This window comes from Panthera onca, chromosome B2, assembly GCF_046562875.1.
Source record: "Panthera onca isolate mPanOnc1 chromosome B2, mPanOnc1 haplotype 2, whole genome shotgun sequence".
Classification (NCBI taxonomy): Eukaryota; Metazoa; Chordata; class Mammalia; order Carnivora; family Felidae; genus Panthera; species Panthera onca.
In genome coordinates this window covers 125,049,053-125,060,574 of record NC_138343.1, presented here as the reverse complement: position 1 = coordinate 125,060,574, position 11,522 = coordinate 125,049,053, and the positions used below count along the sequence as shown (strand labels likewise).

Below are 11,522 nucleotides of genomic sequence, written 5' to 3'. Positions count from 1 at the left end.
CTCGGGGAAACAGCCATTCTTCGCAGCCCGGGGAAGGGGGGGAAGGGGGGGAGGGCGCGTGGGTGGAGGGTTTGCAAAGCCGGGGTGGCAGAAGGGCACTATGCAGGAAGAGCACTATGCAGGGCACCCCCTTTTCCCCGCAGAAGGCAGCCCAGATCGCTAGGTGAGCCGACTGGGAGTGCGGGGGGTGGGGGATCCGGCCAGCGGGGAGCAGCGCGTTTTCCTCGCTCTTCTCGGGGCAGGCGCTAATTTGGAGCTAGAAGTGCAGGGGGCGTTTTCTTCCCGCTCCGGGGCGACCGGGCTGGCCCGGTGTTTGTGGGCTGAGAGGAAACCAGAGTCCGGCGGCACTGAGGCGGCGCCTGGGCCCGCAGCCTCTGCGCACGTGCCTCTGGCCGCGGGGACGCGGCTCCGCTACCCGGTCCGGCGTGCCCGAGGCTCCGGAGTCCGCGTTTTGCCACCGCCCTCCCGGGAGGCTCTCGCTCCGCCCTTCCTGAAATCCCTTATATTAACTGTGGCCAAAGCCCTAAGAAACACAGCTCATTGTTGGCAGCTGCCGGGCGGTCTTACAGAGCTGCGAGGGCAGCGGAGGGGAAATAAAAGGGAACGGCTCCGATTCTGCCCCAGCGGCTGCTGCAAGACCTCTGTGCCGACATCGCGACAGCGAGCGCCCTGCACACCGGGAAGGCCCCCTCTATGTGCTGCTGAGCCGGTCCCGGACCCGACGATCCCGCCCTCGGTCTTCGGAGCAGAAATCGCAAAGACGGAAGGTAAGCGCGGCGGGCGAAGCCGGCTGGGGCGCCTGCCAGCCCAGTCCTCCGAGGGCTGGGTTTGCCCGGAGGAAGAGCGTGAGGCGGAGCTGGGGAATAACAACAGGATGTGCAACAACAGGATGAGGAGGGCTGATTTAATGCCTGAAGTTCGCGGCACGGCTACGGGGCACTTCCTTTATTAGGCGACTTCGGGGAGCAGAGGGGGGTGTGGGCACGGGTCCGCCCGCCCGATCGCAGGGGAAGGGGCTGTTTGTTCGCGCCCAGCTCTGTTGTGGGTGGCAGGTCCGCCGTGGCGGCCAGCCCCGGGTGCACGGGCTACTAGTAGGATCCCGGGGATAGTTAGTGGTTCGCAGCCGACGTGCGTCCGGGGAGCCTAGGGGACAGAGGCAAGAAAAAGTGGGGTGCGCCTTGGTGGGCGGCACGTGTGGCGCGAGTCTTACCGTCTGCCCTTTTCACTTTCAGGACTGGAAATGGCAGACCATATGATGGCCATGAACCACGGGCGCTTCCCCGACGGCACCAACGGGCTGCACCACCACCCTGCCCATCGCATGGGCATGGGGCAGTTCCCGAGCCCCCATCACCACCAGCAGCAGCAGCCCCAACACGCCTTCAACGCCCTGATGGGCGAGCACATACACTACGGCGCGGGCAACATGAATGCCACGAGCGGCATCAGGCACGCGATGGGGCCGGGGACTGTGAACGGAGGGCACCCCCCGAGCGCGCTGGCCCCCGCGGCCCGGTTTAACAACTCCCAGTTCATGGGCCCCCCGGTGGCCAGCCAGGGAGGCTCCCTGCCGGCCAGCATGCAGCTGCAGAAGCTCAACAACCAGTATTTCAACCATCACCCCTACCCCCACAACCACTACATGCCGGATTTGCACCCTGCTGCAGGCCACCAGATGAACGGGACAAACCAGCACTTCCGAGATTGCAACCCCAAGCACAGCGGCGGCAGCAGCACCCCCGGCGGCTCCGGCGGCAGCAGCACCCCCGGCGGCTCCGGCGGCACCTCGGGTGGTGGCGCGGGCAGCGGCAATAGCGGCGGCGGCAGCGGCGGCGGCAGCGGCAGCAACATGCCCGCCTCCGTGGCCCACGTCCCTGCTGCAATGCTGCCGCCCAATGTCATAGACACTGATTTCATCGACGAGGAAGTGCTTATGTCCTTAGTGATAGAAATGGGTTTGGACCGCATCAAGGAGCTGCCCGAACTCTGGCTGGGGCAAAACGAGTTTGATTTTATGACGGACTTCGTGTGCAAACAGCAGCCCAGCAGAGTAAGCTGTTGACTTGATCGAAACCCCGGCGAAAAGAAATCAAACCCCCAACTTCGGTGTGAATTAAAGAAAAAACAAAAAAACAAAAAAACAAAACAAAACAAAACAAAAAAAAAAACATTCCCTTAGACACAGTATCTCACTTTTCAGATCTTGAAAGGTTTGAGAACTTGGAAACAAAGTAAAACTATAAACTTGTACAAATTGGTTTAAAAAAATTGCTGCCACTTTTTTTTTTTTTTCTGTTTTTGTTTCGTTTTGTAGCCTTGACATTCACCTCCCTTATGTAGTTGAAATATCTAGCTAACTTGGTCTTTTTTGTTGTTTGTTTTTACTCCTTATTTCCTCACTTTCTCCAGTGCTCAACTGTTAGATATTAATCTTGGCAAACTGCTTAATCTTGTGGATTTTGTAGATGGTTTCAAATGACTGAGTTGCATTCAGATTGACGAGTGAAAGGAAAAATTTGCATTAGTTGGTTGCATGAACTTTGAAGGGCAGATATTACTGCACAAACTCTGCCATCTCGCTTCATTTTTTTTTAACTATGCATTTGAGTACAGACTAATTTTTTAAATATGCTAAACTGGAAGATTAAACAGATGTGGGCCAAACCGTTCTGGATCAGGAAAAGTCATACTGTTCACTTTCAAGTTGGCTGTTCCCCCTCCCCCATATGTACAGACAATAATAGGGTGTGGAATGTCGTCAGTGGCAAACATTTCACAGATTTTTATTTTGTTTCTGTCTTCAACATTTTTGACACTGTGCTAATAGTTCTATTCAGTACATGAAAAGATACTACTGTGTTGAAAGCTTTTTAGGAAATTTTGACAGTATTTTTGTACAAAACATTTTTTTGAGAAAATACTTGTTAATTTATTCTATTTTAATTTGCCAATGTCAATAAAAAGTTAAGAAATACTTGTTTTCTAGAAGTCATTGGGGGGTGGGGGTGGTTGTTCCTTTTGGTGGCTTTTTCTCTCTGTAAGTTGAACACTTTATTGATGAGAGTAAGCATTCCAAAGGATAAATTACAGGACACTAAAACAGGTCATGATGAGCTTAAGTGGAGAGCAGGATTTAACATAATTGGCATAATGCTTCATTGTTATCATTGTAACATGCCTCTTGGTGTGGTTTAATCAGAAGCTGCAAAGTTGTCAAAGAGCATTTTTTTTCTTAATTGTCATCATATTCAAGTGTACTCCAGAGTTAAAGGTTTGTGACGCTAAATCCTATAAAAAAATTTTTTTTCACGGGATGGGAGGGGGGAACACCAAGTGTTTCTGGTGATATACCTGATTCAACTATGTAAATGCAGGTCAGGATAATATACTGGGGGAATGGTGACGATGGCATTAAACATAAATCTCCCTTTATCTCTAGTGACGAATTTTCTTTCTCAGCAAAAGTCCTAAGGAGAGGCACACATTTTCTAGCTTAATCTCTGAAATAGCTTCTGACTGGTTTATAGTCTTCTAAGAGGAAGAGGGGCAGAATTCCACCTTGAGGCTTTCTATTTTGTTCTATAATATTTAAAATTTACACAGGGAGGTTGATTCAAAGGTCAAATTACAGTCTTCACAAGATCTTCCCTTGCACGCGTTCCCTGTTTTCCAGAATTCTGAGCCTTTTCTGTTACAGGCAAGGGGTGCAAAGGACATAAGGATAAGGTTGTTTAATTTTACCTAAATGTTTTACCAGGAAGACATAATTACAGTTAAGTAGGTGTCGAGTTTTGCCTATAATCAAGCAAAAGAAAAAGTCATATTGTTAAAATCTCAAGTTATCCCAGCTTGAAGATGGAATTTTGTTTTCCCTTGCATGTTTTCTTAGCTTACCTTGTAAGAGCAATATACCTACATTCGAGAAAAAATAGTCTTTTATATTTGACCCACTGAAGAAGTAAAATACAGGTTGAGGAAAATCTCACAAATAATAACTTTAAAAGAACATTTCATTTTGATCCTTAGATTCTAATCTTAAATCCCATATTTCATAATTTAAAAAAAAAGGAAATGCAGAAGTGTTAAATTACAGTGAGTCTGGCATAAAGGCTCATTTCAATATAATTCAGATCACCTACATTCTATAATTCTATTTCCAAGGCAAGCCATTAAAATTAAGATACACACTCCACTGGGCTTGTTATACCTCTCTAATTGACATTTCCTTATTAAAAATTATGTTCTAAATAAATAATTTCTCTGAAAATTGAAAATAACTCCAAACTCTTCACCCCATTTTGAAAAGCTAATCCAGATTTCCCACATTAATAGTTGGAAGCTGAAGTTTTCTTCAGCTAAGACCTGTCAATACTAAATCTACAATCAGCAGTAAATCTTCCTGGCTAGGCATTTTCGCAGTAAGTTTTTCTTTTCCTTTTTTTTTTTTTTTTTTTTCCAGAGGCTCAAGTGAAAAAATATGTTTGCATACATATTAATACAGCAATTCTTGTTCTTTTTCACTTGTGCCAGGAAAAAAAAGAAAAGAAAAGAAAAAGGAAAGCTATTGGAGGCATTGTGTTTTTTCTTTTCTTTTCTTTTCTTTTTTTTTTTTTTTTTTTTTTTTTGCATAAAGAAAGAAACAAAATAATTGTCTTGCCACCACCCTTCACCATTCATTCTGCCAGGAAATAAGCCACAACACCTGCTCTGTCACTAAATTCCTCCTGCTGTTCTAACACCGGAACACGTATGTGGAGACGCGGAGCCCAAGGAACTATTATTAGATCCTGAGCCCAACTCTGCCAGAACAGAGGAGCTGGTTTAAAAGCACAATTTCTCCTCAGTGCAAATACAACCCCCCCTCCACCCCCTATTCATCTGAATGATCTCTATTTCATTAAAACTCTTTCTCGATCAACAATTGAGCAGATTCCATGCGATATCTGCAGGTCTCTTAAGCACAGGAAAAATAACTCCTTGTTTGAACAACCTGATTCATGAAACCTGTACAGTGACCTAGATCACCGGGCTACTGGCGGACATTTGCAAAACCTTTTGTGGTCTTGCTTCCTACTAAGTTGCTTATAGCATATGGGGAAATTTGACCTCCGTACCTTGGCTGTTTTTCAAAAAGTTCTAACATGGTACAAGAGAGCTTCTGTTCTTTAAGCTTTGCCCACAAATAGATACTCCACGCTTGATTTTCAAGATGAGATCAATGATAAGCAAGAACATCATAGAAACAAGTCAGAAAAATAAGAACACGTTGATGAAAACTTGCACCTCTGCCTTGTGCCTGCTCGGATCCTGGTGGCGGTATTTTTTGCGGGAGCTGATAAAGACGTTACATCTATGGATGGGTCTTTGAAGGACAGTTACCTAATCACCACTGTTTATGGGGTGCTAGGCTAGAGCACTGGTACCAGAAGGCTGACATCTATTGTGAAGTTTATGGTCTCCGTGACTTTTACTACTGTAAACGCCTGGGCTAGCTATAAATTGATGTCAACATTAAAGGCCAGATCCTTTAGAGCAAAATATTAATCCACTAATCTATTATGGGTGGCCGGCTTTGAAATACAAACTTTGCAGTCCCAGACCATTAGGTGTTTTCGCCCCCTTGTGGAATTTATTTAGAAGGTCAAAGGAAAGCCATTTCCTTAAGAGGGTTTTTTTTTGTTGGTGGTGGTTTGTTTGTTTACCTTTTCTGAATGCTTCATTTTCTTTCTTGAAGCAAACAGCATATATTTGAGCAACAAATTTTTTTTTTTTATTAAAAGAGATTTCAAAGTAAACACCCTTTATGAAAATAAGAGCATTTTCCTTACCAAAGAACTTAACTTGGGATAAGTGTACATAATTGAGATGTGCCTCACATTTCAAAATATGCATTGGCTAAGGGGTTTTCTTTTATAAAAGTATAATGAGCAAATGCTTTAGCCTGTCAGTTAAAACTGATACTCTGCACTCTCACAACAGAGCTGTTGTTTTGGGACAAGTACAAATAATAATGCATTTGATGGTAAGTGTTCCGAAAGGTGGAGGGAAATATCTAGGAATGCAGAATGCGGTTATCTGTGTTGGAATGCGACAAAGCCACAGGCTCTAATCTTGTGAAAGGGCCACAGGATGTTTAATGGGAATGAGTGTTGCTGTCTAATTGATTCAGTAAAATTTACTTTAAAATAAGCTTGGCAGATAACATTGTCTCCAAAGAAAGAAATACATTTAGAATTCAAGGAATTCAGGACTCAAGCCATTGGAAATGTTCTCCTCTCCAACCGTATTGTTTTGCTAGCACAAAAGAGGTGTTACGCAGCTTCAGAGATGGTATTTATCATTTTGGTACTGTACCACTGTCATCAGAATCACAGCTGCCAGGCAGGTTAAAGCAAGACAAGGTTAAAGGTTAAAGGTTAAAGGCTAAAGCAAGGTTAAAACAAGGGATAGCACATCAAGTGACTTGGCCAATGAACCCCTATCATCTTGTGTTCTGTTTGTCTTTTCCCCCCAGAATAGAAGAAACAATGGCAATGTCAGAATTTTAATTGCAATGGACTGGCTTAAATTACTTGACCTATTTTTATCCAGCTAGGAGAGAAATGATTCTGTTTTTTCTTGGCAGCAATGCTTATCATTTAAATTAGAAAAAAGAAAGATAAGGACATTTCTCTATCAAGTAGTGTACTATTGGTGAATAGTTTTAATTTGCTTTATAGTAAATAAGATTCCCATATATTTTTGAAAAATTTTGAGACACCTGAAGTAAAGAACTTTTTCCCTTCATTGGAGAACTTAAATTTATGAGGGATGCTAAATAACGAAATGAAAATACTCTAGGAGCTGCTGCGGTGAATTCCCATAGTATTTTGATATTTATGAACATAATAAAAGAAAAACTAAGAGAAATTGGGGTCTACTGTGTGGGGGAACTGAATCCATGGTCCTTGGGAAAGAGAATATCAACCAACACCTTCCTTGCGATCTAGGAACAAATAATGGCTTTTTAGTACCTGGATCCTCATCAGCCGCCAGATGGGCATTAAAGGTGTCAGAGCCCACCCCAGGAGCCAGTTGGTGATGCTTTTTGAGAATTCTGCTTGGCTAAACCAACACATGAAGAGTGAACTAAAGCAGATGCAAGACGAATGAATACTATTACTAGCTTTATATGTTGTTGGCTTTCATTAGGCTGAACTAATCTGAAAGATCAGTGAGGCAGGACACGACATGGGTGAGGACAGTAGGTCACAGGATTCTTGGAATTTTCCCATGGCATCATCGTGCCCCACCCTGAAATCCTTCCCCTTCCCTCTACAGTGGAAAGGCTCCTTGATGACATTTTGGGTTGCTGAACAGAGCAGACGAGGGACTGTGGCTCCAAAGGAGCCTGTGGCAAGGCAAGGTTGGCCTTGGTGTGCCTTGAAGGAGATATGCAAATAGGCGAGTGGCTTTTGAAAAGTTAATAGTGTTAAAGAATCCTGTGGGTCTATTCTTGAAAGCTGGGTGGGGAGCCGAGATTTAGGCTTGAATAAAAGTCAAACTGGCAGAAAACCACAAAAAAATGTTGTCAGAGGACAGCCAACTCCAGGGTATGGTATTTTATGAACACTTGTAGGGGATAGGATGCTAGAGTGGAGGAAATGTGATCAGGGCTACTGAACCTTTTTCTCTGTGTGTCTCCCCAGGGATCGACAGAAAATTTGGCCTTGTGGTTTCTTTAGCTTGACCACAGAGCTTGTTTGTTTGTTTGTTTGTTTGTTTTTTAATTTCTGGTAACCCACCATTCCCCCCGCCCTTTGCTTCATGACCATATCTCCACACCGACAAACACATAGCACTTAAATTGTATATAAATATCTTTAGGTCTCCTTGTAAATATTGCCCCATTATATTTATTTTGGATAACTCTTTGAAGGAAGATCCTGGATGCAAAATGATGGCTAGTTCCATATTTCTTCCCTTTATCCAGTGTGTTTAGCAAATATACGCATGATGGGGCCAGTCTGTGAAAAGTGATTGAACTGCTATGCTCCTAATATGAACTGAAAATAAAAATCTAAATGTTTCTTAGATCCCTGTCTGCCACCATGTTTTTTAGGGCAAAGATTTTCAGCTAGGTAGGGCCACCCCTGTAAGAGGCAGAGCAGAATGGGAAGAAGGTATAGGGCAGTAACTTGAAAAAACATATTCCACATATGTATTTGGAAAAATGTTTAAATACATGTTATTTCAGTAAGACTTTTAAAAAAATCTTCTTGACTGATAGAGCATGGATTTTAAACTGGTGAGAAACGCTGTTTAGACGACACGATTCTACCAAATCAGAGAAATTCACCCTGCTGCCAGCACCACTTAACAAATCATTTTGTTAGCTCAAGTTTCCTGTGACCGAGCTGACTTTGCTGAGCACCCACTATGTGACAGGCATTGTGGGGGGCACTTTGCATATGTAATCTTATTTACTCCTCACAGTGTTCCTGCAAGGTATGTCATGTCATTATTCCAATTTTAGATAAGGAAACTGTTATTTAAAGAGGAAGTAAAATTGTTCAAGGGCAATACAGCTGGTAGGAGGCTAAGTGGCTTTCCAGACCTAGCTTCCAGTACAGTGTTTATTCTGTTTTTTAAATTTGATTATTATTATTATTTTTATTTTAGTAAGAGAGAGAGAGGGAGCAAGGCAGTAGAGGGGCGGGGGGGGGAGAGAGAGAGAGAGATAGAGAGAGAGAGAGAGAGAGAGAGAGAGAGAATCTCAAGCAGGCTCCACACTCAGTGTAGAACCTAACATGGGGCTCGATCCCACACCCCTGGGATCATGACCTGAGCTGAAATCCAGAGCCACTCAACTGACTGAGCCACCCAGGCGCCCCAGGACAGTGTTCATCCTAATACATGACACTACCATTCTAAACCAAATTACTCTTAATTGTTTTTTTTTTTCTTTTCTTTTCAAATTACTCGTATTCTTAGATCCCATGATTGTCAGCTCATCAGTTGATTTAATAACGTGCTTCAGGGGGGAAAAACCCACTACATTTTATGTACGCAAATTATAAAGTATACTAACACCATTATGACACGTACCTATCCCTACAGTTGCAAAGCATTTCCTTTTGGGATTTACAAGATTTGGGTCTACCCTTTTCACACCCAGTCTAAAAATTCTTCAGAATTAAGTTTGGCCCCGACAGACAACTGTGAGACTAGCAGAGGTGGTGAGACTGCCTAATCCCTTCTTAACAGCTTTACCTGGTTTACACGTCAAGTCAGATGAAATAATACCAGTGATTTGCATTTCAAATTCTGTTTTTTATTTCTTAATGGAATTACATACTGCTGGATGGTAAATAGTTTCTTTCGCAAAGTAAGCCAACAAAACTAAGTAGTTTTGTCAATTCCATAATCTATTACATGAGAATGTCAGTGGCTAAATTCTTCCAAGTAAAGAGGATCATCTCACAACTTGACATACTTCCTGGAAGCAACTATGACTTAACATTGTTTCTAAGGGTCAGGCTGATTTCGGAATATTAGCGTGTATACACACACACACACACACACACACATATACACACATATACATATACATATATATATATACATCTTAAAATAAAGAAAATAATAGTATTTAGTTCCTTTACACTTAAATAAGCTTCCTTTATCTATCTAAACTTTCTTGATGATTTAAACTTTCTCTTGCTTTGGTCTTCTATGAAAACCCAAAACTCTTTCGTTAATAATTGTAATAAAAAAGAATGTAGATCGGGAGTAAAAACCATGGGTAGTCTTAGCTCTGCAACCAAATAGCTGGGTAATTTAATCACTGCTGACTCAAGTTTCTCCATCAGGAAAATGAAGATATATGTTTAATTAATATATCCTGTATTCAAATTCTCATGAAGGAAACACAAACCCATACGTATCATCTTCTTCCTCGGAAAACTGGAGTGGAATACCACAAACCCCTTCAAAATCTTTATATCATTTCTTGCCATTATTTTTCCAAGGGAACTGTGAGCTTGGGGATGTGCCATAGATGTGTTCCCAGTTGCTTCGACTCTTCAATGGTTGGAATCATCTCTGTAAATGTCTGCCTTCGTGAACATACGGGATTTCTCCATCTGTAAGCAACTACCAAAAAAAATGCCACTTGCAAAGATACAGGTGACTACATAACATTCTTTGCTGATATAGTGGTTGAAGTATATATATTATACATTGAAAATACCTTGATCAATTCTTCATTCAGATTCTGCTCTATTTTCTTACAGATTAATTTCATTTTTCCAACCTGATAAATATCAGATGCAGAATAAATATTTGGTCTCTCTTTCCTTCAAACAACTCTTCCTGGACCATCATCATCATGATCACTGCTACTGTTATTTGTTTTCTGGAAAAGACAATCCTATATGTAAAGCTAAAGTACAGGAACCTAGCAAATGCTAAACGCTTACGCTGGCACTTAAGAGTTTTCAAGCAGGTAAGAGGTACACATCTATGCCCATGTATTTCCTTCTCCCCAACTTCCCAACACACACAGTCTCTTTTTGTTTCATACCACCACATTCCTCCAGTTTGGGGAATCAATTATTTAGCTAGATGACAAATAGAGTCACTGAAAAATAGTTATACAGAGGAAACTGTACACTATAATACATAACTACCCAAGAAACAATTATTGACTGACTTGTAAAAGCAAAGAATCTCAAGAACCAGGATAAAATATTACAAGAAAATATTTGTTCCTTTCCCTACTTGGCCACTAGGTGTAGCTGAAGGTCCATAAGTTCATATTTACGCTTCGTCACCCTCTAGACTAGATCGTCACAAGCTTAAAGAACTTGCCTCTTGCCCCTGCAGTGTGTTTTATTAACAGGTAAGATCTTCCATGTGACCTACTATAACTCTCAAAATTAAAGAGAAGCCAAAGACACCTCAGCACACTCTGCCCAAGCACCATTGCTCACCACAGTCTGATAGAAATTGGAAATCAACAAAAGGTATCTTTGAACAGCCTCCACTTCTCCCCCCTTTTATCCCCTTCCATTTCTGAAGTGCTCTCATCCAGCCTTCCATTCGCTCAGGTACCAGTGGCTCAATTTTATGCTCTGCTGGGGACATGTATATCTTAGGAGACAAACACTGGAGAGAGTACAGCATTTAAACTAAAGGAGGGAGTTCTGAATGGTGGGTTTTTGTGCACCCGTCAGAAAGAGATTTGAAGGCTGCTAGGTCTTTCTCTACCTTTATTTGACCCTTAAGTCATTCCCTTCTCCTGATCCTCCTCTTACCTCTCAAGCCAGTCCACTTCGATGTCTTATATGAAACTCTTTGCTCTTACCTTAAGTATCGGCGTTCACCAGACTTCTCACCTCATGCCACTAGCCAATTCCATAAATTCCTAAACGTTTCCAAAACAATCAGAAAGGGTTCTAATACTAAGGATTCCAATACCTGGATCTTCAGCCCAATCGCCTTCCCAAGTTCTACCTGCATACACACACACCCACACACAC

General features: G+C 42.6%; 1 protein-coding gene across 1 annotated transcript; it reads left to right on the top strand.

Moving 5' to 3' along the window:
- The first annotated feature begins 514 nt into the window (after nt 1–514).
- Nucleotides 515–2,974, top strand: CITED2 (Cbp/p300 interacting transactivator with Glu/Asp rich carboxy-terminal domain 2). Its single transcript, XM_060616799.3, has 2 exons — nt 515–767; nt 1,233–2,974. Exon 2 carries the CDS (start codon nt 1,241–1,243, stop codon nt 2,060–2,062), a length of 822 nt encoding a protein of 273 aa, XP_060472782.1. The 5' UTR covers nt 515–767; nt 1,233–1,240; the 3' UTR covers nt 2,063–2,974.
- The last annotated feature ends 8,548 nt before the right edge of the window (nt 2,975–11,522 follow it).